Here is a 26290-nt window from a genome sequence, read left to right on the forward strand (position 1 = left end):
AGTCTTTGATGGGTATATTTGGGCTAGCGAAATGCAGTAATCGAATTCGGATGTTTATTCATTGGTTTCGATTTAATTCTGGTATAGACAATGATAATATTTATAAAGAAGCATACATATATACGCTAATATCTTTATGTATATCTTCATTTATTTTATTTGTTTAATCATGTACATATTTGTCTGTCATATTTGTTTTTCGTAAATTGTTTTGTAAAAAAATAAACCTTTATTTTTCTCAATTGAATTGTTTCATATTTTTCATGTCGGGGCTGACCATAAGGTATGTGTTTTTCTCATTGCTGAAGGCCGTACGGTCGCCTATAATTGCTTACATCCACTTGATTTGAACTTTGGTGGTTAATTGTCTCATTGGCAATCCTACCACATGATCTCCTTATTTTTATATAATAGTTTCATTGGCATTCATATCACCTCTCCATATTTTCATATTGCACTTGTATATGTATGAAATATGTCAGAGGAGGACCATCGGTTTTATTCCAATTTTTGCGACTACTTAGATTTAATTTTAACACTGAGTTCTCATACAGATGTCAATATCTTCTTATGTGTAGATTTTATGTATATATTATGTATCCATGAAATAATTAAATTGTTCCTTATAGATACTGGTATTTTATAATATAAAGATCTTTAATATATATTATGTATCTTGTTTCTATAAAATGCTCAAATTTTGTCTATTATAGTACGCAGGTGACTGGAATTTACAAAATAATAACCAATCAAGTTTCGCCCTGTAAAAAAACAGGACTGGTGATCGTTTGAATTGAAATATGGCATACGTTGACACCCACTTTCGTAAGTTAATTGCACATGTATATACGGTCACAAATCATTCGTCTACCTGAACAATATAGGAAGTGTTTTAAAATATCACGGATTTGTATAATGTGCACTTCTTTATTCAAGACCGACTGGATAGCACAAACCTGTACATCATACATTTCATGAGTAGACAGGCAAATATTTCAAATGCTGTCGGTCAGTTACTTAAACTTATTATATATATTCCAAATGAAAAACAATTTATATAAACATTTATTTAAGAATTGAATGCTTCTTTTTGTAAATTTATTGGGTTGTCAAAGCGTTGACCGAAGTACATTTTGTATGAAGGGCGGAAGCGCTTCATTCTAAAAATGTGCGCACGGTCAACGCTTTTACAACCCTATAAAATTACTAAAAGAAGCATTCAATACTTCTAATTACTTTTTTTTGCTAGGATCATGAAAACACGATTTCTATCAAGTTTTTCTTTTCTTTCCCTGTGCACTTTATTGTGGAAGCTTGTGTCATCATGAATGTTACATTTCATTTTGAAATGAAGGTTAATTTCAGAATGACGCGAGATTGCTGTTAGCCAATCAAAATAACGTATTATAATGAAATATACATGTGATGTAATTATTAAAAATCAAACTACACGGGGGTTTAATCAGGGTACTCTCATTCAAGGTATCATGTCCACAAGTACACATGAAGCAGCACACACATAAGCAACAACATGTACCGGAAGGAACAGGTAATACACACTACTATGTATTGTGTTATTCAATTTTGAAAAAAATCGGCACTAACGAAGGCCATTTGTTTTTCTAAAATACCTTTCAATACAATATTATATGATGAGTTAATATCCCAAATAAGCTCATAGGAAACATAACAGAAATGGCATTGTCCTTATAAATAGTATATTTAACTTCTAACTGCTACCAAGGTATAGACAAAATTTAACAAAAACATTGATGAGGATAGACTCCCCAATATATTAGTATTGCATGTTGTAAAATATATCTCGAATGAATGTCATGATGGTTAAACGATCGTATGCACTTGTCATGGTTGTGTTTTTTTTCTGTTATACCACCAACCGTAACTCTTCAGGTATAAATGTAAATTTATCAATAAAGCTAAAAATAGAGCTTCTATCGACTGACACTTCACGATTTTATGCATTGAAATACAAATCAGCAGTTTGAGTATTTAGAGCCTGCACTTGCTTTCAATAACGCAGACGAGCATTACTTTCTTTAAAACAACATTGTTTACTACTGTTTTGTTTGTACTTTTGTTATCTATTATACCATTATTTTTAAGTTAAGTGGCTTTCCTTTACTGATTTACATGATATGCTCCTTAAGTGGAAAATCAAGCGGTCAAAAATAAAATCTCTCCTGCAATCACTGAGAAATAGGACTCGACAATGTTTGAGGCGTTTTATGCGGGGACATTTCTGATTATAAGGTCATAATAAAACGTTCTGGTAACAATAACAAAGAAAAAAAAATGACAATAACAGAAATACCATGGAATGTCATCATTTCAATTCAACCACCTCAAGGGTGATTGGGGAATAGAAATATGGTAACGTTGGTCTTGTTTATTTGTTCTCGTCCTGAACATGCATGCAATATTTGCCACTGGACGTTAAGCATCAATCAAAATCAATCAATCAATCATATGCGAATTAAAGTCCGAAGAAATTGAATGATGTACATGATGTATTAACCTTGAAAAAATACTGGAAATCATTCACAAGCGAAAACAATATGTGTAAACTAAACAATATAAAAATAAGAAGATGTGGTATGATTGCCAATGAGACAACTCTCCACAAGATACAGAAATGACCTAGTAGTTAACCGATTTGCTTGCTCAATAACTATAACGTAGAATAATTGATAACAATAAAAACATTTGTCGAGTGTTAATGTTAACACGTTTTGTATGTCGGCAACATGAATTACAACCATCTTGTTGCATAAACCAGTTAAATCCGTTGATTAAAAACAAAATGCTAAAAAAAAAAAAAAAAAAAAAAAAATAAAAAAAGAATGGGAAGAGTTAATAATTTCTAATTATGTAGTAATTCAAGTATATTATTTCATAGATATTTGGGAGTTGGATAGATTTGAATATGCATGGCCGACAAAAGATGACAAAACTCTTTTCAAGAATTTTTACATAGAGGACCTAGAAGAAGAGGTAAAAGCTACCCCCGTAAAACATGCTGTATTTATACAATGTTTAAATAATCCAGAGGAAGCCAGTAAGTATTATTGAGTACACAAAACAAAGGGCGATAACTATTTAGTCCGAGTTATTCAGCAGTGAAAAACACAAAGGGAGATAACTATCGTTCCATATGCATCGATGTAGAAACGAATTCTGATTTATAATGAATGGTTTAATTAAGGTTCATCATAACCTTTTGGCTAATATGGCCGTATTTACACCACAAATTTTAATCTGAGTACAGACAAACCTGTGCACCTGGAAAAGTTTTAAAGCATGGCAGGAACTATATAATTAAATTTGAAATGCATTTTATGTTTCAGAAAATTATGAGTGTTACTGTGCGTATTGCTATGTGTTTCTTTATTCTACATTGGCTAGAGGTATAGGGGGAAGGTTGAGATCTCACAAAACATGTTTAACACCGCCGCATTTTTGCGCCTGTCCCAATTCAGGAGCCTCTGGCCTTTGTTAGTCTTGTATGTTTTTAAATTTTAGTTCATGTATATGTTTTGGAGTTTAGTATGACGTCCATTTTCACTGAACTAGTACACAATTTTATTTAGGGGCCAGCTGAGGACCACCTCCGGGTGCGGGAGTTTCTCGCTGCGTTGAAGACCCATTTGTGGGCTTCGGCTGTTGTCTGCTCTTTGGTCGGGTTGTTGTCTCTTTAACATATTCCCCGTTTCCATTCTCAATTTTATAAACTTTTCTGGATTTTGCTATTAATTTTTTATCATTCCTGCAGAAGGTGCCAAAATAAACTAAGTTGGGAAAGAGGTTTGAGAAGCTCCCCTCATATAATAAATGTTGTGAGTAGTATTGATTTAAATGGACAATAGATGGACAATAGACATCTGCAAACAATAGGTGATTTAAACTGTAACTGAGGGGACCGTATCAAATGAAACTCATGTGTTTGTTTATTTTGCTATCTTCTGCAGACTGGAAAAAAAATGTACATCAAAATCCAGTTAAGTTTTTAATTTTCTAAAACATAGACTACATATAACTGTTATAGAATTAGGTCCTGCCATGCCTTAAAACTTTTCTAGATGCATCAGTTTGTCTGTACTCAGAGTAGATTTTGTGGTGTAAACACGGCCATATTTTTCAATTCCTTTTGATGAACCTTAACACCAATAAATTGTTCAATTTGATATCTCCTAACTTTAAGGATGAAATTTGGGGTTTGTCCTATAACTGTACTGACGATTTTCCAATAATAATAGAGGGTCAAAATTATAAACTACTATTATTGTCGTATGGAAAAGAACAAGAACACATTAGATAAGTGAAAATAAGTTTAAATATCACAGAATATTTACTAAAAAAATGAAAACACAAAAAAAAAACTTTTTTAGAAAAGGGGGGGGGGGGGGGGGGGGTGTCATCCCCCAAGCGCCTGTGAAAGAACGGAGAAAAAAATAAGTAGCGCAAGGTATTTTGGATTGGAACTGGGTAGGATCGGAAGAATAAATGTAAATCAATGATTATTTTAACAAGTGGCTAAATGGAAAACAACTGTTACACTTAATTGTTTATCTGTAATTAGATATTTACGTTTTAACTAGAACACATCAGCGACATCGCGGGTCCGTGACTGAATAAAAGTACCTATGCCTTATTTTTAGCCTGGATTTTTAGTATTCATACTGTTATCTGATAGAGTCATGCTGATTGTAAGGTGCACAGTTTTCTCTGCTTTCAAAATATTTCTGTTTGAATCCGTTCTGGTTTTTTACTACAATAAACTTATTATAAAATATTTTTTTTAACTAATTAACCGAAATTAAAAGTGGGTATTGAGGTGGAAAAAACATACTTGTTAAATAGTGTACTATAGTGTAACATAAATATAAAACAATAATTGAAAGAATTCCAGGTTCTCCTGATAGAGGAGGGATTTACAGAAGGTACAGGTAACTTCAACAGGAAACTACATTAGTCTCGTTGCACCAGAGTTATCGTTCTTACTGCGAACAATAACGTCTGGTAGCAATTGTTGAGATATATGTTATATTCATGAGCCTCGACTACGATCTGTAGGTTTTTTTCCTAATACGCGATTGGATAGCATTTACATGTTGAATAATAAACTCCTCCCATACTTCAATAACAACAACATGGTCGAAGAGCACATGTATCGTGCTGTTTAATTTTAACGACGAGAGTTTTATCTTTTATTTAGATGCATTTAGTAATGATTTGTTTTAAAAGGGAGATGAACAAAATATTTTCAATGAATGTGTAAAACTCCTGTTTTTAGATATAAAAGAATCTTAAACAAGGATTTAAAAAATATTTCTATATAAATCTTGGTTAAAAAATAATATATTTTGTTTTTTGGTATAAAAAAAAGCATTATAAATCTCGAATCCATTCTCCACCTTATCAAAAATTAAGATGAATGATCGAACTATTTATTAATAGCAAGTTTTGATTTCAGCTTATTGACACCCCTCTCGGATTTTTTTTGTGGGAAAAAATGGGCTGATTATACTAGGGAATCGATAGAGCAGACTGCAGCGGGCACCTCTTAGGCAGTCAGTGAAAATTTCTAGATACGCTATTGCCACTTCATGTAAAATTACGTACACGCTTTGTTTATTCTATCAACAAAATTGGGTTTTCGTGGGGTGGGGTGGTACACGAATCTTTTATCAGGATCAATACAATAGCGAATATTGTGTTTTAATAGCTTGACAACAACTGAACTGAGTGCTTTTACTTCCCCCTTTTCTATTTTTCTTTTTTTTTAGTTTGGGAAGTTGATTGATTTGTTGCTCGAAAAATAGTTTATTCATATTCTAGAAGACTGCAAGCTGTATACCAAGCAACTATATATATTAACAGATTGATCACTATTGGTATCAAACATATATTAAATGTTTTACATTTGATTTATTTATTTTGTTTCTTTCAAATTTCTAGATTTGTATAATTTGAACGCTGAACCAAGGATTTGTATAGTTACTATACAAATCCTTGGTTAAACCTCATAGATTTAATCATACCTTTATTTAATTTTCAGTTCTGCTCTTATCCTGACACGGTAGAAATTGGACATAACTGCTCAAATTAAACATGATGCTTTTTTGTATATAATCAAGTGAAAATAATCCGACCGGGGAGGTGGGTTGCATTTGAAAATGCATATTTTTCACATTAACATATATATTATAAAGATTTAATATAACTCCTCAATATTGTAAATCTTTAATACTAACATTGTCTCGCTGTTTTACACGGCTAATAGTTTCATGCGATGGTAAAGACCCCTGTCTATTTCTTTGGAAAGAACGAGGGGGCTTTCCCATCGCAAGAAACATGCCTTTGTTGCTTCTTGTTGACGGTGTCACTGGTTTTGAAACGAAAAAAGCGCTGTCCATTTGTTTTTATATGTGTGTAGTTATTTTGCAAAAAAAAAAAAAAAAAAACATAGAGAAAAAGTAACTGAAATTTGTCAATGATGACCACGGAGACAGAGTAGGGAAGTCATAAACAAGACACATTGGTGGTCTTTGGCTGTTTTATGCTCTTTGGTCGGGTTGTTGTCTCTTTGACACATTCCCCATTTCTATTCTCAATTTTATCAAAATAAATCAGTATGACTGCTGTGGATAGTAAACTTGAAATTGATAGTAAATAGCAAATACAAGTTATTTGTAGTATATTCATGACACAGAAAAACGGGAAAATTTTGATATTTTTAGGGAAAAAATTTACGGGTATTGGAAAAAGGGCGGGGGCTAAAAAATTGTCCTGTCCCCAATTACCTATGAAATGACGTGGGTTAAAGCAATTGTAGTCCACCATACGGCCTTCACTGAACTATCGGAGCAAAACCATTTCCGTATAGTCATCTAAACCATGCAGGACATAACCAAATGTATAACTTGAAATTCAAAAGGAAAGCCCAACGGCATAATGAATGACAAAATAATAAACGAGAAAAAAATTACAGGCAGCAACCTTCAACTACTGAATTATATGTTCCTAGCTTTCATTAGCTAGTGGCGTACATAATCGTGCTGTGGATTGCAAGACACACATATATAAGAGCTTATCTAAAAGTGCTGAAGCATCACAAAGTAAGAATAAAATGTAGAAATCAGTTGGAAATTGCTGAACTCGTTAAGATCGACACGATACATAAAAATTCTGCAAGTCATATCATCATTGATAAGTCTAAAGATTAAATTAGTGAAAATTGTTACTGTAACAATTAAGAAAACCACACCAGTGTCATTTATCAGCCATTTTTATAGATGAAGATCAATGAATGGAAGTATGGGGCACTGAGACTGGTCAGAATGTTAATATGTATATGGTGACACTCTTAATACAGTTGCAGATCCAGACCTCTTTTTTTGGACCGATCAATGCATTTTAATGGGTACATATGGAACCCACCTATTTAAAATGGCTGGATCCGCCCCTCTAATGTGTACCTATAGATGGTTGTTATATTTGATGCTGCACAGCCATACATTAGACTGTTAATGACGTCTTTACACTTAATCCATTGGATGTTGGATGTGTGCTTATTGATCCTCGTCTTAGATACAGATTTTTTTACAAGTTGTTATTGGCTTTGAACTAGCTGTCAGTAACTGCCAGTACTATTATATCTGTACTTGGTTTCTTTTTTGTTGTAGGGATGTATAAATACAATATGAGTTCAGCCCTAATCAACTGATTTTCATTGTTTGTTCATATATTGTACTGTTAAACCACTGTCTCAGGTTAGAAGGAGGGTTGGACGCTGACCAACATGTTTAAGCCCGCCACATTCTGAATGTGCCTGTCCCAAGTCAAGAGCCTGTAATTCAGTGGCTGTATATCATATTTGTATTTCGTTAATTGTTTTTTTTTTACATAAATCAGGCTGTTAGTTTTCTCTCTGGAATTGTTTTACATTTCTCATTTTGTGGCCTTTAATAACTCATTATGCAATATAGGTTTTGCTCATTGTTAAAGGCCATATGGTCACATATAGTTGTTAACTTCCATGTCATTTGCTCTCTAGTGGAAAGTTGTCTCATTGGCAATTATAAGCACATCTTCTTATCTTTATATTAACTAACTTATTGATGTCTAAAGAATGTAAGTCTAGACTGTATTGTATGTAAATGTTCACTGCAAAAATGAAAAGACTGAACAATGGAAAGATATATTTGTAAAAGAGGGACGAAAGATACCAGAGGGACAGTCAAACTCATAGATTGAAAACAAACTGACAACGTCATGGCCAAAAATAAAAAGACAAACAGACAAATAATAGTACAGATGACACAACATAGAAAACTAAAGACTAAGCAACACGAACCCCACCAAAAACTGGGGGTGATCTCAGGTGCTCCGGAAGGGTAAGCAGATGTAAAGTTTGCTTCAAACAATATCTTCCATACATCAATTTTAAGCAAATCTGCCCAAGTTTCTTTACATTCTAGGACTGTTTGACTTGTTTTTTTATGCATAAACCCAAGAATGTAATCTTTATCATGTTTATATAAAAATTGCCAAAAAATCAGTCCCTATCAGAAAAATACAGCAACATTAAATAAAATATTTTGCACTGAATACTTTCTTTTGATTGTAGAAAAATTCTGTTAAAGATTTGAAAAAAAAATTAAGAAAGTTTCACCAAGTTATTGATGTCTAAAACAAGCTGAAATGTGTTGCCTGCTTGAATGATTTACATTATTAGCTTTAAAGATAAAAGTTTATTACAAGTTAAATATTACTAATGATCCATGACAATGAGGTCAAGGTCAGATAAACCAAGCTAGACAGACTAGTACACCTTACAATCATACCATAAACCAAATAGACATTTATAGACATTTTGTTTATAGTATCTTCGAAGAGGATCCAACATTTGAAACATTACACTGACTTATGATCCATGAACATGAGTTCAAGGGCAGATAAAACATGCCAGTCAGACATGTAAACTTTACAATCAATTCAAATGATAGCATCTTTGGTGTTCATTATATTTCATTAGGTAAATGTTGTCACTTTTTAAACAAATTGAAAACTCAACACAGTTTTAATCATTTTATAGTTCATTATAACTTGTTTGTTTTGCACCATTGAAAATATTTACAGCTTTTTCTTGTTCAATGAAGTAACTGTCATCGCTATATGAATTTCATCAATGCATCCAAATTTGATTTAGTCATCATCCACAGCAAATTGCAAAGATCATTCATAGTGCTGAATCTCCTCTCTTCTCCTGCTATTGATGGTAGAATTAGCAAGCAATAGTAGTGTAATGTAATCTAAAGGGCTGGAGTTATAGCTCTGCAGAACATTGTAAATATCAGTATCATATATATACTTCATGAATGGTTCTCTGCATCTTATTTTCCCTAAAAAGATATGACACAAGATCAGATTTATTAATTGGAGACACACATTATGTATTTGAAGAATTACTGCATGCTTTTACTCTTTTAATTGCTTGGAATTTGACTATATGGAGCATTAGGTTTAGACTGTTAAAACTGTATATTGATATGTTCCTTTGGTTATTTTTGCAGTTGAGTTGCTGTCTCATAGGACCCCACATCTCTTCAAACAGTGTTAGCTCCATTTAATGATCTTCAAAAAGATTCATATGAAAGCTAAAATCAAAAAGGTTATTGTGTATAAATTAAGTGCTTTACTTCTTCCAATTAAAGAGAGGTGTATCAAAATGCATTGAACAAAGTTAAAACATTATATTCTTCATAAAATATGTCTAAATAAAAAAGTTAAAGACTTAAATTATATTAAATGTTTTTATGGAAACTTAAGACAGGACCATATGTATATACATTAATTTCTTAAAGCCTTACAATTTCAGCTTTTAAAATCTTAGGGCATGGAAAGTCTCCTGTCCTTTGACAAATGAAATTATTCTCCTTCAGTTGTTCTTTGACAAATGAAATTATTCTCCTTTAGTTGTCCTTTGACAAATGAAACTATTCTCCTTTAGTTGTCCATCATGTCCATAGAACTGTGGTAACTTTTTGCAACTCCATCATGTTAAAAAGAAGTGCTAGAAAAATACAAGTAATGGAATAATCAAGTTATAAAATGTAGAATTTTGAGTCACAATTTATCATTATAAATGGTTAATTTTAATAAGTATACAATAAATAAGGTCTCTGTTCTAATTTGCATGGTGGCAAAATAATGAATAATAGCCCACAGCCATAATATTGATGGTAATTATAAACAAATGAAATTATATTCACTCATTGTCAAACATGGTTGTGGTTGGAACAAAAAAAAAAAAAAAAATTACATAATTACTACGGTAATATTTCTTTAATCGATAAGTTCATCATAAATATTTTGCAACTCTCTATGATCTAGAATACCAAAATATCACTAACCAGTGAGTTGTGGAATGCATGCTTGTAGAGTTCTCGAAATCTTTTTTTCCCTGGTGGTCCTACAAGAAAACCTGCTGGTCCTCACTATAATTTCTGTTGCAAAATAATAACCAAAGTTGTGACAGTCCTTTAAAAAGTTTGGTGGTCAAATCTTTGGACCACCAGTTTTTCGAGAATTCTGTGCTTGGTTACATTACATTTGATTATAAATGATTAAATCAAATGTAAATGAAATGAACTACATGTTGTTATTGAAATTCTATTGGTTATTTCAAAGTCATTTAATCAAGTATAGATTCACCATATCATTAAATTTATCAAAAAAAAGCAACATGCAGTAATTATACCGCTGTTCAAAAAATCTTCATATTCAGCACTCATCAAGTATAATGTCCACTTTGCTACATTCCATTGTTTGTTTTAATTTCTCTTCAAGATGTGCAAAATTGATCTGGAATAAATATTAAATCTTTAAATGACAAAATTGTAACTTTAAAGTAAAGGGAGTGTCAACAACAAACAGACATATCTACAAAAAAGTAATGCATGTACTTGAGTTATATAAGGACGTATAACTAACAATATACGTCCTTGAGTTATATAATGCAGTTTTTTTTATTTCTTTAAAGGTAGTTTTAATAAATGAAGTATTTGAAAGTATATTTACAAATGCTCATTACTTCAGATACATGTATATTGACCTAGATTTAAAAATTTAACACATGCATAATTATATAATTTTAAACATGTTTGTACATAAATAATAACACAGTCGCTTGAATTTTAGTGATAAAAATATGATTTTTTTAAAAATATTTATACCACTATTTTTTAAAATTGTCTTCATATTTTTATCACTAAAATTCAAGCAACTGTAATAATAATAATAATCATATTAATATATACATTTAAAAATAATAATAGTGTTTTTTTGGGTTATAGAAGCTACCAGTTTGTCCTGCAGCATGTGTTTTTAGTTGTAATTTCTGTCCTGCCTTTTTAATTTTCACTCTATTAGGTCCTGATTTTTTTATGGTATTCTGACTATTTTAACATAAATAATTTGTCATCCTGCCTTATTTTGCAAATTGTCTCATCCTTCTATTTTTTTACTCAGTCATATTAAGGTTCATGTGGACCCTTCGTCTAAAATGGCTGCATTTTCACCTCAAAATTTACTCTGAGTACAGACAAACCTGTGCATCTGGAAAAGTTTTAAGGCATAGCATGCCCTAGATAAATAAAATTCAAATATATTTTATGTTTTAGAAAATTAAAAACTTAACCGGATTTTGCAGTGCACTTTTTTTCATTCCTCCAGAAGGTGCCAAAATAAACTAAGTTGGGAAAGAGGTTTGAGAACTTCCCCACAGGTAATAATTGAAGTGAACTGTTTTGATTGACATGGACAATAGATGGACAATAGATACCTGACAATAATTGGTGATTTAAACTGTGTATCTGAGTGGACCATATCAAGTGAAACTCAACTGTTTGTTAATTTTATCATCTTCTGCAGGGACGAAAAAAAGTGTACTGCTAAATCCAGTTAAGTTTTTAATTTTCTAAAACATACCATGCATTAGAAGTTTATTTATCTAGGGCATGCTATGCCTTAAAACTTTTCCAGATGCGCAGGTTTGTCTGTACTCAGAGTAAATTTTGAGGTGAAAATGCAGCCATTTTAGCCAAAGGGTCCACATGAACCTTAAACTCCTGTCCTGCCTTTTTTTAACAATTTCATCCTAGCCCCCCCCCCCCGCTAGTTGCAAAACTTTGTGCACAAGTAACGCATATAACGTTATTTTCCGTGCAGAAATCGGAGTGTGTGTTGTATAGATATAAGATATATATAACAGTCTGTAGCTCTTGATGTTACTTCCAACCGGCACCAGGCATGATGCTTTCTACTTCCTCCGTTTGTTTTTGTCTAGTGTTACCGCAAGGGAACCTCAAGTCATGAAAGTTTCCGAAAAAATCCAGCTCGCGTGTTTGCATATTTGGACACGCCTTCGCATCACAATCATTCGAACCGATTGGATCCAGACTCTACATATATGCATATGGGCGTCTGGATAATCGAGACTAGAAACTACATGTGACATATACTAATGGTATCGGTATCAGATTCGACCCGGAATTTGTTAATTATTGGTAATATTAATAATGTGGAAAACAAACGGGCCTGGAATGGTTTAATTTTTAAACACACCATTGTCATAAATTAGTTATAAATAAAGTTGAATTCTTTGATTCGTCGCTTTTACGTCATGCCGGCTAACAAATTGGACTTCGCTATTTTAGTACTAAGGATGGTTTCTTTTTTAACGTAGTTTTTGTTACCGACATTTCTGTTGGAATGTTCTACTATTTTGAAAATTTTTTTGCGACCTTTTTAAAAATAAGTTGCATGAATTTTGTATGTTTACCAGTATTGCAACATTTTGAAATATTTTATATTTCTTGTCTTGATTGCGGATTCATTTATTTTCGTGGGTAACAATTTTCGGTAAAGGTGTATTTTCGTAGACATTTGATTTCGTTGTTTTGAAACTTGTTTACTTCGTTGATCATTTAAATTCGTGATTCACTTGTACTCACGAAATGCCTGGAAAAAAGGTATCTCAAGAATAATAACGAATCCACATTAGTAAATGTATGAATATCGATATAGCATGAACATTACATTTGTAAATTCGTGTTTTTTGTGATTTTTTTAAACGAGAAGACCGTCTCTGTGGTTCGTGGTAACGTGCTCGCCTCTGTGGTTCGTGGAAGCATGCTCGCCTCTGTGGTTCGTGGAAGCGTGCTAGCCTCTGTGGTTCTTGATAGCTTGCTCGCCTGTGTGGTTCGTTGAAGCGTGCTAGCCACTGTGGTTCGTTATAGCGTGCTCGCCTCTGTGGTTCGTGGTAGCGTGCTCGCCTCTGTGGTTCGTGATAGCGTGCTCGCCTCTGTGGTTCGTGATAGCGTGCTAGCCTCTGTAGTTCTTGATAGCATGCTCGCCTCTATGGTTCGTGGATGCGTGCTCGCCTCTGTGGTTTGTGATAGCGTGCTAGCCTCTGTGGTTCGTGGTAGCGTGCTCGCCGCTGTAGTTTGTGGAAGCGTGGTCGCCTCTGTGGTTCGTGGAAGCGTGCTCGCCTCTGTGGTTCGTTGAAGCGTGCTAGCCTTAGTGGTTCGTGGAAGCGTGCTAGCCTCTGTGGTTCGTGGAAGCGTGCTAGCCTCTGAGGTTCGTGGTAGCGTGCTCGCCTCTGTGGTTCGTGAAAGCGTGCTCGCCTCTGTGGTTCGTGGAAGCGTGCTCGCCTCTGTGGTTCGTGGAAGCGTGCTCACCTCTGTGGTTCGTGGAAGCGTGCTAGCCTCTGTGGTTCGTGGAAGCGTGCTCGCCTCTGTGGGTCGTGGAAGCGTGCTAGCCTCTGTGGTTCGTGGAAGCGTGCTAGCCTCTGTGGTTCGTGGAAGCGTGCTCGCCTAGAATGCTAGGAGTCGTTTATGTGATACCATGCCGAGTCAAACAAATTGTAAGTTGCAGCTTTTTCGCTCAGCACGCGCTATTATTGCGAACCAAATGATACTTTTCCACAAATTCAATTGAAAAGTAACCTGTTGATTTAAACTGTTGTCTGTTCTATTGTCCCATTGAATAAATACAATAACTATTGTTCTCTGTGTAGTTTATTTACTGGGACCTTTAAATTTCTTCTAGGAGAAATCTTTCACTCATTGATTGATTTACCTGACCAAAAAATTATCTTCTTTGTTGATTGAAATACATGTATAAAACTCACAAAACTGCATGTGATGTTGTATTTATTCAATATCAATGATATATTTTCAAGCTGTTCAATATAAACACTGATTCAATTATAAAAAAGTTTATTTCTGACACAATTTTTAGTATTGTTCCAATGAATTTGCATGTTTTTTGTGATTGTTCAGTTATAGAACACATTTATGAAGGCCTTAATTTAAACATCATCATTTTCTAGTTTTTATTTGTCAAACACACAAAAAAAAGAAAATTTTAATAGGTAAAATATTGAAAATTTTATCAGAAATCAACTTTTAATTTTTAAATCAGTGTTTATATTGTACAAATTGAAAATGTATTATTGCTATTGAATAAATACATTTTCACATGCAGTTTTGTGAGTCCTTATTTAGTGTTAGTACATGTATTTTCATCATTGATAGTTAAATTTTTTGTTCAGGTAAATTAATCAGTGAGTGATAGATTTCTATTGGAAGAAATTTAAAGGTCTCATTGAATAAACTACACAGAGAACAATAGCTATTGTATTTATTAGATGGGACAAAAGAACTTACAAAAGTTTAAATCGACAGATAAGTAATAGTTATCCCATGAGGACGCGGTGTGTCAGTGTAAGATCACCCCGATGGCCGGAGGCCAGAGGGTGATCATACACTGACACACCAAGTCCGAATGGGATAACTATTTTTCATCCCAGCTGTTTTAGATTAGACGAAAAACTATTTACAATCCATAAAATCTAGTTTAGAACACCAAACAACTATTATAATATACTTTATATATTACCATATATACCCTTTATGTCCCCCGAACACGATGTTTAAATATGAAACCATGTCAACTCGCCCCACTGGCAAATCGGCCCACACTTAATCGCCAGTTTCTAAAAAATCGCCCCACTCTTGTTTAACAACTCACCCCACTTATGAATAACGGTAAAATCCCATTGAACAATCAGTCTGACAACTCGCCTTATTTATGAAAAGGATTAAAATCCCACTGAATAAAGGTCTGCCAACTAGCCCCACTTATGAAAATATCTTGCTTCTTTTAAATATGTTAAATTACTGAGAGTTGGTATGCAGTCGTCCTGGTCTAGGGGTATGTGTCGTGGGTTGATATGCTAAAGGTCTTGAGTTCGAATCCCAGCATAGACAATGGATTTTTTCTACATAAAGTTTGAAAGTGTGTCTTTTCTCAATAAATAATTCCAAGTTTTATTGTGAATTAGGCATTCCCGCCAAAATGTTACAAAACAAAGGAAAGCATGCAAAACAAAGAAACTCAAGCTAGGGTGATCTGGTAGGGATGATCCGGCTCAGATCAACCCTGGTAGAACAAAGGAGCTGGGATGTAACTTTCAAGTGAATCTGTTGAAAAGTATCATTTGGTTCGCAATAAGAAGTCTTGGCAGATAGCTGGGCATTGTCTCGTTGCTGACTAATACCGTAAATGCATGTGCGTCCAATACATGTATCAAGCGCAGTGTGTTGGACTTCTATGACGCAGACTTCATATTTTGATTATACATTAAAACGTATTAAAATATTGTGGTCCTCAATGTAGTTGAAAGATGTCCCTTCAAGCATGCATTTGCGCGTCTGGCAATCACAATTATAAGCTTGGTATCGTTGATGTTTTGTATATCCACCAAACGGGAAGGAATGAAAAGTTTATAGATCGACATTGAAAACTTAATTTTATTTTCGTTTTATTTAAAGAATGGGTAATGGAACTTGCAAAGAACCACAATATCATCAAGGGTGTTGTAGCAGGCCTTGATCTCACCAGTACAGATGTACGTACTCATGCAATTATGTTTATATTTACTTATTTACGTCAACTCAGCTTATAATACTGTTACTAGTCCATTGTCGTCGTGTTATTGAGTTTATTGAAAAATCAAAAGCAGTTGAAGATAAATTTTGATTGGGGCAGTGGTATGATAAAAATGATTAGGGACAAGATTTGTTTTTTTTGTGTTCTTGAATTTTTTTTGGAAAAACATTATTATTTCTTTATATTCGACAAAACTGTTTGCAAACTTTCATAAAATTCAAAAATGTTGTTGAAATGTTCTCACCAAACGATAACTGGATTTTAGAATGTTCAATGCCTTACATGAGTTTGCAATTCGAAAACTCATCCAGGACAAATTTCACTACATGATACTACTGCTGATATCGAACATTTGCAAACGCGCAAACGGATGGCCGGAAATATAGAAATTTTCAACTATTCGGCTAGGCGGAAAATAGACACTCCGTTTAATAAAACACGTTAGACTTGTATTGTAGATAGTAACACTCAATGAACAAATAACCGATACCAAGACTAATTATAGACAGCAACCAACGACAACCAGTGGGCCTGTAATTCACACTGAGCCTGTAATTCAGAGGAGCCTGTAATTCACAGTGAGCCTGTAATTCACAGGTTGTCGTTGATTGCTGTCTGTCATATTTTTCCTTCTCTTTTTTTTTGTGTGATAAATCAGGCCGTTGGTTTTCTCGTAAACTTTGTATTTTTTCATGTTTTGCCATTTCGAGGCATTTATAGGATATGGGTTTTTCTTATTATGATAGGCTGTACGATGACTTATAGTTGCTTACATCCACTTCATTTCGATAGTTGTCTCATTGGTGAACGAACATTCCGCATCTTTTTATTTTTATATTATTAGAGCTATTAAACATATGTTGCTTTTTTTACTTTTATGATTTAGCTGTCAAAGGTTTTAGATGATATGCAGCAAAACCAGCTGTTCAAGGGATGTCGTCACATTCTAGAGTTAGAGGATGATAAGTGGATAACTCGCGAAGACGTTTTTCAAGGATTAAAAGTTCTCGAAGATAGAGGATTGACATTTGACCTCTTAATAAGGTTTGTGAAACCAGGTACACAACAAAGGGTCAAATATTAATTTATGAGTATGAGCGTTCCAGTTGAAGTTAGATACAAAAAAAAAATGCTTAGGATTAGCTTAATTGATAGTGTTGGTGATAAACATTTCATTCATTTCCCGGAGTAGAGACATGTACATAATATATGTATTATATGTCTCAGCCCTGATGAACAAAAATTATTTTATATATTAAACCCCACTTCCTTTAGAATGTTAGAAATATTGTCTTCTTTGTTAAAAGGTCATTAGAACTGAGGGCAGAGGTCTCATTGTAACATGGCTATTAAATATTGTAATATTGTAAATATATCACTTATGTTTTTTTGTATTCTGTTTTGTTTTTTATTGTTTGTTTAAATTTGTATTGCCACAAACATACTGTAAATGTTTAATGAATATAAAAAATGATTTAATTAAAGTTTTTTTTATTAAGAAGTTGTAACTGACATATAAATAGTTCTAGAATTGATTTAATTGCTAAAATTGAGAGAAACTATGCATATATCTTTTACATCTGTCTGTTCATGTGTTCTACAGATTTGATGTCCAGCATTAATATTGAAGAACTTTGACTAAAAAATACATATAATGCATATTGCGATATTGTTATTATTAAATTAGTTAACATCAACAATAACATTTAATCTAATACATATTTTATATATTATCTAGGCCACATTTGCTGAAGTATATTCCGGACCTTGTACGACGTTTACCCAAGTAAGATATTTTTTTGTCTTTTATACTAGTTCTTGAAATGACTAGTAATGTCACTAATGGTTTAAACTAGATCGAATTATTGTGAAGTGTTACATGTATTAGTGATTGATTAATTGTTGATTAACGTCCAGTGGCAAATACTTCATGCATGTTCAGGACGAGAACAAATTAACAATAAACACAATAGGTAGGCCCTGTGATGAAGGTAGGGGAAATTTTGACTGCCACTGGAAAATGATGGTATATTGGATCGGGACAGAAATTTTGCCTTGCAACAGGCCACCTACGGACCCCTCAAAGAGTTGTTGCAAGGGGTTTTAACGTGCAGAGAGCGTGGCACTTTCTCTACACGAGGCATCGGATTTAACGTCCCCAATCTGACCGGACGTGGCTGTGTACTTGTACACCCCGCACAGCCAAACGAACGCCCCACTTCGGCAAGGGCTTTACTGCCGGTCGAAGAAGACCAGAATGGCCATGTTCAAACTATATCAAGTTATTGTCTCTCCTTGACGCAATCAAAAAGCGAGACTTAGGTATGCTGTTTCTGTTTTGTTAAAGTTTGTGATTCACTAATAGTAAATCAATGATATCTGGTATGCAGTTGAATAAGCATTCTCACATCTCATTTCCATGGATATTATTTGAATCCGTCATGGTTAATTGAATTGAAAGTTTGTACATAGTAATTTGGTCAGTTTAGGGGGAATCAAGTGAATGATATTTGGTATGCAGTTTTTTTCCATGGCGATTATTTGGCCCTGCCTCTTCAATCATTGTCTATTGACTTTGAAATTTTAGCATAGTTTATTTGTTAAAGTTTGTGATAAGTTTAGTTTAAGGTGAACCACTTATGATAAATCAATGATATTCGGTATATATCTTATTTCCACAGAAATTATTTGGCACTGTCATGTTATATTGACTGAATGTTTTGCATTATTTACATTTCAAAGTTTTTGTCATTTTAATTTCAACATTTGCATTTTACTATCAAAATTACATACAAGCGAGACACATCTCTGTGTCAACAATTTATTTTTTTAAGTGTAATAGTAATAAAAAGATAGAACTATAATTTCAATGAAATGCATGTGTTATTGATTATCGGGTTGATCGTTTGACTAGTCTTTTTACAAGATCTTTTTTAAGTTTGCAGAGTTTCCCGTGAACACAGGAAGATTAGAGAAAACTCTTTTACAATCGAAGGACCTTGCAATTGTTTTTGTCCTTGGCCAATCAAAAGAATATGTACCGTCAGATCAGATTGTACTAGCTTTGAATAGACGACGAAAAGAGGATTTATCAAAAACTTAATGATTGCATATTAGTCTTAGGTCGAACTCACATCAAATATTACAAAAACCTTTTAGAATGTTTGATTATTGGTGTTTAACGACACTTTCAGCACGTTGACATGCTAGATCAGGCTAGTGATACAGTAGTTGAACTACTTAGACCACTCGGCCACCGAGAGGCCACAAACCCATTCGAGCTTTAATTCCATTTTGCAGACTTCCAATACCAAAACACATTTCGATATTCTGGTACAAGTATATTTAGACACCAATATTGGATCTTATAGTCATCTTATCATTTAGGTACAAGAATTTGGACCATACGCTTATTTTTCCCAGTTAAATGATATATTTACGTGTACATGGTGTATACCTGCATTTTACATCAATTAATTTAAATAGATTAAAGTTAGTTGTTGATCACATTGCTGAACCATACGTCAAAGAGGGAAAGATGTCGCATTGGAAAGAGGAAATAGCAGCTATTGCAGAGTTTCCTAATGTATGGTGTAAAATGTAAGTTTCCCAATGTATGGTGTACAATGTAAGTTTCCTAATGTATGGTGTAAAATGTAAGTTTCCTAATGTATGGTGTAAAATGTAAGTTTAGTTCAGTTCTGAAAAACTGTAGTAATGTATGTTATAATATTACCTTTATTAAATACCGGTATATATCCCTACTCTTAGACTGGGAGCTATATTGCTATCACCTTGTTCATCCATCAGTTCTTCTAAAACATATTTCCGTCACTTTTCTCACTCGGAAACTCTTTACTACATGTATATCAATTTGTACATTTTTATTGTTGTCATGAGTAAATGTGGAATCGCAATTTTATACTTGCTATGAGAACAGTCTTCATTAATCATTCAGAGACAAGTTGAAACACTACGATGCCGAATTTCTTGATATAGTATAATATTGTATATTATACTTCTTGATTGTACTTGGAATTTGTTATCTCTTTTACGCAATTTAAGAGTTAAGTACTTTTTGGGTACTAATTTTTATTGTATTTTTTTTAGTACTCTTTTGCTTATCCACTGATTACAATTAAAAGGGAAGGATTGAGATTTCGAAAAAAAAACTCCTACTTTTACCCTACAACATATTCACATGCCGGTCGAAAATCAGTAACCGCGAACGTTGTTTTATGTCATACATGTATACTACTTAGTCTTTTTGTTATTTGATGTGTACCAACTATATCACCCCACCAGGTCCCTAGTGCGAAATCCTGTTTACAGTACTCAATTAAGGTGGTCCTTTGCGGTATTTTTACGGACCCCTTTATTTCAAAATTTCAATTTCTTCCGTATTATATTCTGTACAGGCAGTGCAAGGGGGGGGGGGGGGTCTTCATTTCTATAATCTTAACTCTTTATGTCATTTTTTGTCGAGCCTGCGACTTTTGTCGCAAAAAGCTCTACATAGGGATTGTGATCCGGCGGCGGCGGCGGCGGCCACGGCGGTGTTAATTAACTATTTCAAAGCTTAATATTTGAGAAGGTAGAAGACCTGGATGCTTCATACTTTGTATATATATACACCTTATGTTATGAAGTTTCCGTCTGTCATATGTCCTTTGTCCTTGACCTCATTTTCAAGGTTCAGTGACTACTTGAAAAAAAGTTAAAATTTTTTATAATCTTAATTTCTCTCTTATTATGAGTAATAGATTAACTATATTTGGTATGTGCATACCTTGCACAGCCCTCATGCCTGTCAGACAGTTTTCATTTGACCTTGACCTCATTTCATGGATCAGTGAACAAGGTTAAGTTTTCATGGTCAAGTCCATATCTCAGATACTATAAGCAATAGGTCTACTATATTTGGTGTATGGAATGACATGTCCAACTGTCAGGTGTCATCTCACCTTGACCTAATTTTCATGGTTCAGTGATTAAAGTTAAGTTTTTGTGTTTTGGTCTATTTCTCTAATACTGTATGCAATAGGTCAGCTATATTTGGTGAATGGAAATATTTTATGATGTACATGTCAGTCTAGCAGGTTTTATTTGACCTTAACATCATTTTCACGATTCATTGCTCAATGTTAAGTTTTTGTGTTTTGATGTGTTTTTCTTAAACTTTAAGCAATAGGTCAACTATGTTTGGTTATGGAATGATTGTAATGTTTATATGTCTGTCTGGAAGGTATCATCTGACCTTTACCTCATTTCCATGGTTCATTGGTCAATGATGAGTTTTTTCGGCTAAGTTTGTTTCTTAGATACTATATTTGATACGTCAACTTTATTTGATCCATGGAATGATTGTAAAGTGTATATGTCTGTCTGGCAGGGTTCATCTGACCTTGACCTCATATTCAGGGTTCATTGGTCAATATAAAGTTTTTATTGTTTGGTCTGTTTCTTGTACACTATAAGCAATAGGTCAACTATATTCAATGTATGGAATGATTGTAAGGTGTACATGTATTTCTGGCTGGATTTATCTGACCTTGACCTCATTTTCGTGGATCATGATAAGTTAATGTGATGCTTGTTGTAAAACTTTATATTTAGGGCTACCAACTTAAAATCAATGGTAGTAAAGCAGGCGAGACATTTCAGCGTGTGCACTCTAGTCTGTATTTTTTATTTGTTTTGCTAATTATTTTATTCTTTATATTTTGGCACCCCATTATTCACTACTCTTTCTTGTTGTGTGTCCATTTTGCTCTGTTCTATATACTTTTGTTCGTTATTCTCTATTCTATAAACCCCTTTATGGCAGACTCTAATATTTTTCGCCATTTCTTAAAAACTTTATCTCAGTATGAATTAATAGAGATTTATAGTACTGGTATACAGATACACTTCTAGCAAATCTAAATCTTTGAAAATCCTTGTTATTTCTAACACATATTTTATATAGTTCAACATGATTCCTTTCCCCTTTTTCAAATGGAAATCGTCTTTTCCCGCCAAAAATTTCAACGCTTGATTCTCAAAATTAATACAGGGAACGATCGTTATTTTCCTTAATTTAGAATGTTAGATGTGTAACCAGTCCAGTAGTCAACACTTTTTGTCGTAACATGAAATACAATTGATACAGTCATTCTCTGTAAAACTGTCAAAATGTTGATTTCAACGAATAACTAAGGGTTTTAATTTTTCTACCCCCAGGCATAGATGGCTTGAGCAAGATTTGGCACAACCTTTTGGAAATTTTGGTTTTCATTCTCTTCAATTTCTTATTATGTGATTTTCAAACTGTTTTGATTTGAGAAGCAGTGAAGAGAATTTTGTAGACAAAACGTGCGTCTAGCGTACCAAATTTATCAGTCTGGTATCTTTGATTAGTTTATACATTACCCTTGAAACTACATATGATTTTTTTTTTAGAATTGTGTGATTCATTTAAGACTTCGTCGTGCAGTAGTTAACAGTTAGATTATCACACGATCAAATACTAGGTTTTTTTAACGACATTGACTACCCATGAGGGTCTCGCACGGTCGGAAAGATCAAATAAAATATATAAAACAGACATTATTACCATGAATTCCAAGGATGCTGTATAAACCGTTTGAAAACTTAGCTCTGAGGAAATATAAAGGTGGATTATTTTTGTGCGAGGCAATGATAAAAAACTTGTTAATGTATCAAAATTTGAGAAAAAGACGGATGTCGTTATCAATTAACAAAAACAAAATAATGAAAACATTTTGTTTTATAGATCTGGACTAGTATCTGAAGGAGATCTAAATAATTGGAAAAAAGAAGATTTCCAACCATATGTTGACGTAAGTTACAATTTTCCTAAGTGCATCTCAAATTAACCACTAGTGACGCAAATAGCTAAAATTTATTTGCTAGTATTTTTTTTTCTGGGCACTTGTAATTATAACTTTAACGGTACCAATTTAACTTCACCAGATGCGCATTTCGACAAATTTTGTTTCTTCAGTGATGCTCGAGCCCATAATATTTAAAATCCCCAAACCCAATACAAACGTTGAAAGCTGATAAAACCAAAAAGGACAAACAGACATATGTTATAATATTAAAATCTAATGTTAAAATTAAGAAAATAGCTTTTATCAACATAGACACACCATTTTTTGCAAATATTTAAAGTTATTGTATATAATGGTTCATTGCTGATGTAAAAAAAGTTGTGAAATATCATTTTGTTATTTGTGTTGCGTTACTGTATCATTGATGTTCAACCCGCATCAGTTTTTATTATTCATATCAAAGATATTTTTTTATTATATATACATTGGTTTTATTTTCATATAAACGGTACAGATAGCTGTGACATCACATGTTTGAAATCAATTAATGCCAAGGTTTAAACTGAATAAATTTTACAAATACCATAAACGATGCGTGCGCAGTAATTTTTTTATGCCCCCGCCGTGAGCATCGGGGGCATTAAATGTTACCCTTGACCGTCCTTCCGTCCGTCCGTTCGTCCGTCCTTCCTTTCGTCCGTTCGTCCGTCTTTCCGTCCCATTTTTGTTTCCGCACTCTAACTTAAGTTTTCTTCATTCAAATTTAATAAAAAATCATACACAATGCTAAGAACAAACACTTGCAGACAGAGTTTGAATTTTGGTAGTGAGTTACTTACCGTTCTAGAGTTATCATTTTGCCCCTTCCTAACTTGGAAAATTGCAATTCCTTTTGTTTCCGCACTCTTACTTAAGTTTGCGTCATCCAAATTTTATAAAACTAATATAGAATGCTGGGATCTTCAACACGCAGCCAGTGTTTAAATTTTGGCAGTATGTCATTAACAGTTCTTAAGTTATGCCCCTTCATATCTAGGAAAATTTTTCAGTTTTCGCACTCAAACTTAAGTTTGACACATCCAAATTTTATGAAACTCATACATAATTCTTTTAACTACAACATACAGACAATGTTCGAATTTGGGCAGTTAGTCATTTAACGTTCTAGAGATAACTTCAAAAATTGAAAACCTTGAGCGGGGGCATTCGTGTCCTCAGACACGTTCTTCTTTTATTTTAATTTATTGCAGACATATATGACTTATATAACAATGCATATTGCCCTTATCAAACGATTGCTAATTGCCGAGTTCGATAAAAAAAATCTACAAATAATGAATCCATACAATTGTTTTAGAATTTTTAAAGTCCTGAAATTACGAAAATAACCTAAAATTTTCATGCAAATATAATTTAAGTTTAAAAAGTTACATCTCGAAAGAACAGCATAAATTAACAGCTCGTTTGGACTATAGGAGACTTTGACACATCACAGTAGACTAAAACACATTGAAACAGAATAGTCAAAAATTATAAAACAGGTAAACATTTAAATTTTTATATACTTTACAGTCTCTGTCTTATGCTCTTAATGTTTTCGCTATCAATTGGCTGCAGCAGATTTAAAACAACTCTGCCTATGTGCATGCGTTCCGTTATTCCTTTTTTAAACTGACTTGGTGGATTCTTGGTAGAGTGCATACTGACCTCGAATGCGGAAGGTCTTATGATCAATCTCCCGGATGAAATATAAGACTTTAAAATGTTGGTATTTGTTGCTGTTCTACTGAGCAAGCAACTTTTATCATGTTTAAAAGTAAATGCTGGACGGATCAGAGTTCAAATAATGTGACCATGTAAGGTGACATTTCTGTTTGCAGATTGTTATCATGTAATTTAACACTTTACAAATCCACCATCGATCATCAACATTCATTTGTCCTCAATATTCATGCATTATTTGCCCTTTGGTACGTGTTACTGAGGGGGATTCATTTATTTTCGTGGGTACCTTTCTTTGTGGAATGAGAAAAAAATGTATTTTCATCGAAATTTGAACTTCGTTGAACATTTAAATTCATGGTTAATTGTTAACCACGATATCCACGAAAATTGTTATCCGATGAATAATAACGAATCAACAGTAAACACTATCAATCCATTCCATCATTCATTTCTGATTTGATGCATAGATGAAGTCTTGTATAAAATCTGGGCATTGGAACTAATTTTAGCTCTTTTATTTACAGCACATAATCAAATGTTTTGGGATAGACCGTTGTATGTATGGTTCTGATTGGCCAGTGTGTTCAGAAGCTGGCTGTAAATACGAAGATGTATACACACTATTAAATAATTTATTGCCATCCCTTTCCGATGAAGATAAAGAAAAATTGTTCAGAGAAAATGGCCGGAAGTTTTATTCATTACAGATATAAACCACAATTATTTTCAGATTTCAAAGACGAGTATAAACTATAAATAAAATACTGATTGGATGACAGAAAAAACGAACATGAATAAATAAATGTGCCACATTCATGACATTTGTTTTGTCCTTAAGCTTCTTTGTAAATTCTTTTTACGTCCGCTTGGTATAGTTGGAAATAAATTCAAGCTGACTAGGGCAGTTATAATTCAATTACAACACATTTCCATTGGCCTGACTGTCTGAATGTGTTACGATTGAATAATTTTAATGACAGTTTTATTTATACAACAAAAGAAATACATGGTCATGTGTAACCCATTATATATATTATATATGGGTTGTAATTTAAAGAAATATGAATGCAAAGATATCAGGATTATACATCATTGAGGCCGCAACCTTATGACACAGTAAAACAAAAAGAGGACCAAAGTTATAAAATAAGTGTGCTTTCTCGTTAAGCCCATAATATTGGTATAATGAAATCATGCGGTTTAGTAAAATTAAAATTAAAATGCACATAACTTAGAACTATCAACCTACACACGAATAATACATAATTTCTGTGAATATCAGTGTACAATTTACAAAATGAAATAAATGAGAAAACGGAAATTCCGTGACACCAAAAAAAAAAAGAAAGAAAGAAAAACCAACAAAAAAAGAAAAAAAAAAGAAAAGAAAAGAAAATTAATAAAAAAACCTCTGATACAATTAAGGATGTAGGTTAACTACAATTCTGTAGGGTCATATTTTGAATGGGAATTCTAATGTGGATAATTTTGCATGTTATAAACTAGTGCAACCTATACTAATGTATATTCGAGAAACAGCTTTTGTCATGGCGCCTACTAGGCAAGATTTGCCAATCCGTCAAACCTTAAATTGATTATCATGTGCAATTGCTGTCCAAATTCTCACAACGATTCAATGTTTTCTGCTTCTGTTGTTATTTGAAAGAGCACTTGACTACGTTAAAATGAAGATC

At 33.3% G+C, this 26290-nt stretch overlaps 1 protein-coding gene and 1 long non-coding RNA gene across 5 annotated transcripts; one reads left to right on the top strand and one right to left on the bottom strand.

Annotated features, from left to right (window-relative positions):
* Positions 1-782: 782 nt before the first annotated feature.
* On the top strand, positions 783-25382 carry LOC127729984 (uncharacterized protein y4mH-like). Its single transcript, XM_052237990.1, has 8 exons — positions 783-825; positions 2918-3076; positions 15918-15994; positions 16922-17079; positions 17774-17821; positions 19522-19635; positions 22811-22877; positions 25121-25382. Exons 1-8 carry the CDS (start codon positions 801-803, stop codon positions 25307-25309), a joined length of 837 nt encoding a protein of 278 aa, XP_052093950.1. The 5' UTR covers positions 783-800; the 3' UTR covers positions 25310-25382.
* Positions 9096-12495, bottom strand: LOC127729987 (uncharacterized). Of its 4 annotated transcripts, none has more exons than XR_007994919.1 (4): positions 12313-12495; positions 10781-10884; positions 9891-10093; positions 9096-9422 (listed from the first exon to the last, which is right to left on the bottom strand). It is a non-coding gene; the product is annotated as an uncharacterized LOC127729987 (long non-coding RNA). The 4 variants fall into 4 exon arrangements; XR_007994918.1 differs by having other exon boundaries at positions 12291-12495; XR_007994916.1 differs by lacking the exon at positions 12313-12495 and having other exon boundaries at positions 10781-11172.
* Positions 25383-26290: the final 908 nt, after the last annotated feature.

Source organism: Mytilus californianus, unplaced genomic scaffold (assembly GCF_021869535.1).
Source record: "Mytilus californianus isolate M0D057914Y unplaced genomic scaffold, xbMytCali1.0.p SCAF_2, whole genome shotgun sequence".
NCBI lineage: Eukaryota > Metazoa > Mollusca > Bivalvia > Mytilida > Mytilidae > Mytilus > Mytilus californianus.

Coding starts and splice junctions, on each gene's coding strand:
- LOC127729984 (XM_052237990.1), top strand. CDS start 801: ATGGCATACGTTGACACCCACTTTC. Junction 826..2,917: donor ATACGTTGACACCCACTTTC/GTAAGTTAATTG, acceptor ATTATTTCATAG/ATATTTGGGAGTTGGATAGA. Junction 3,077..15,917: donor AAATAATCCAGAGGAAGCCA/GTAAGTATTATT, acceptor TTTTATTTAAAG/AATGGGTAATGGAACTTGCA.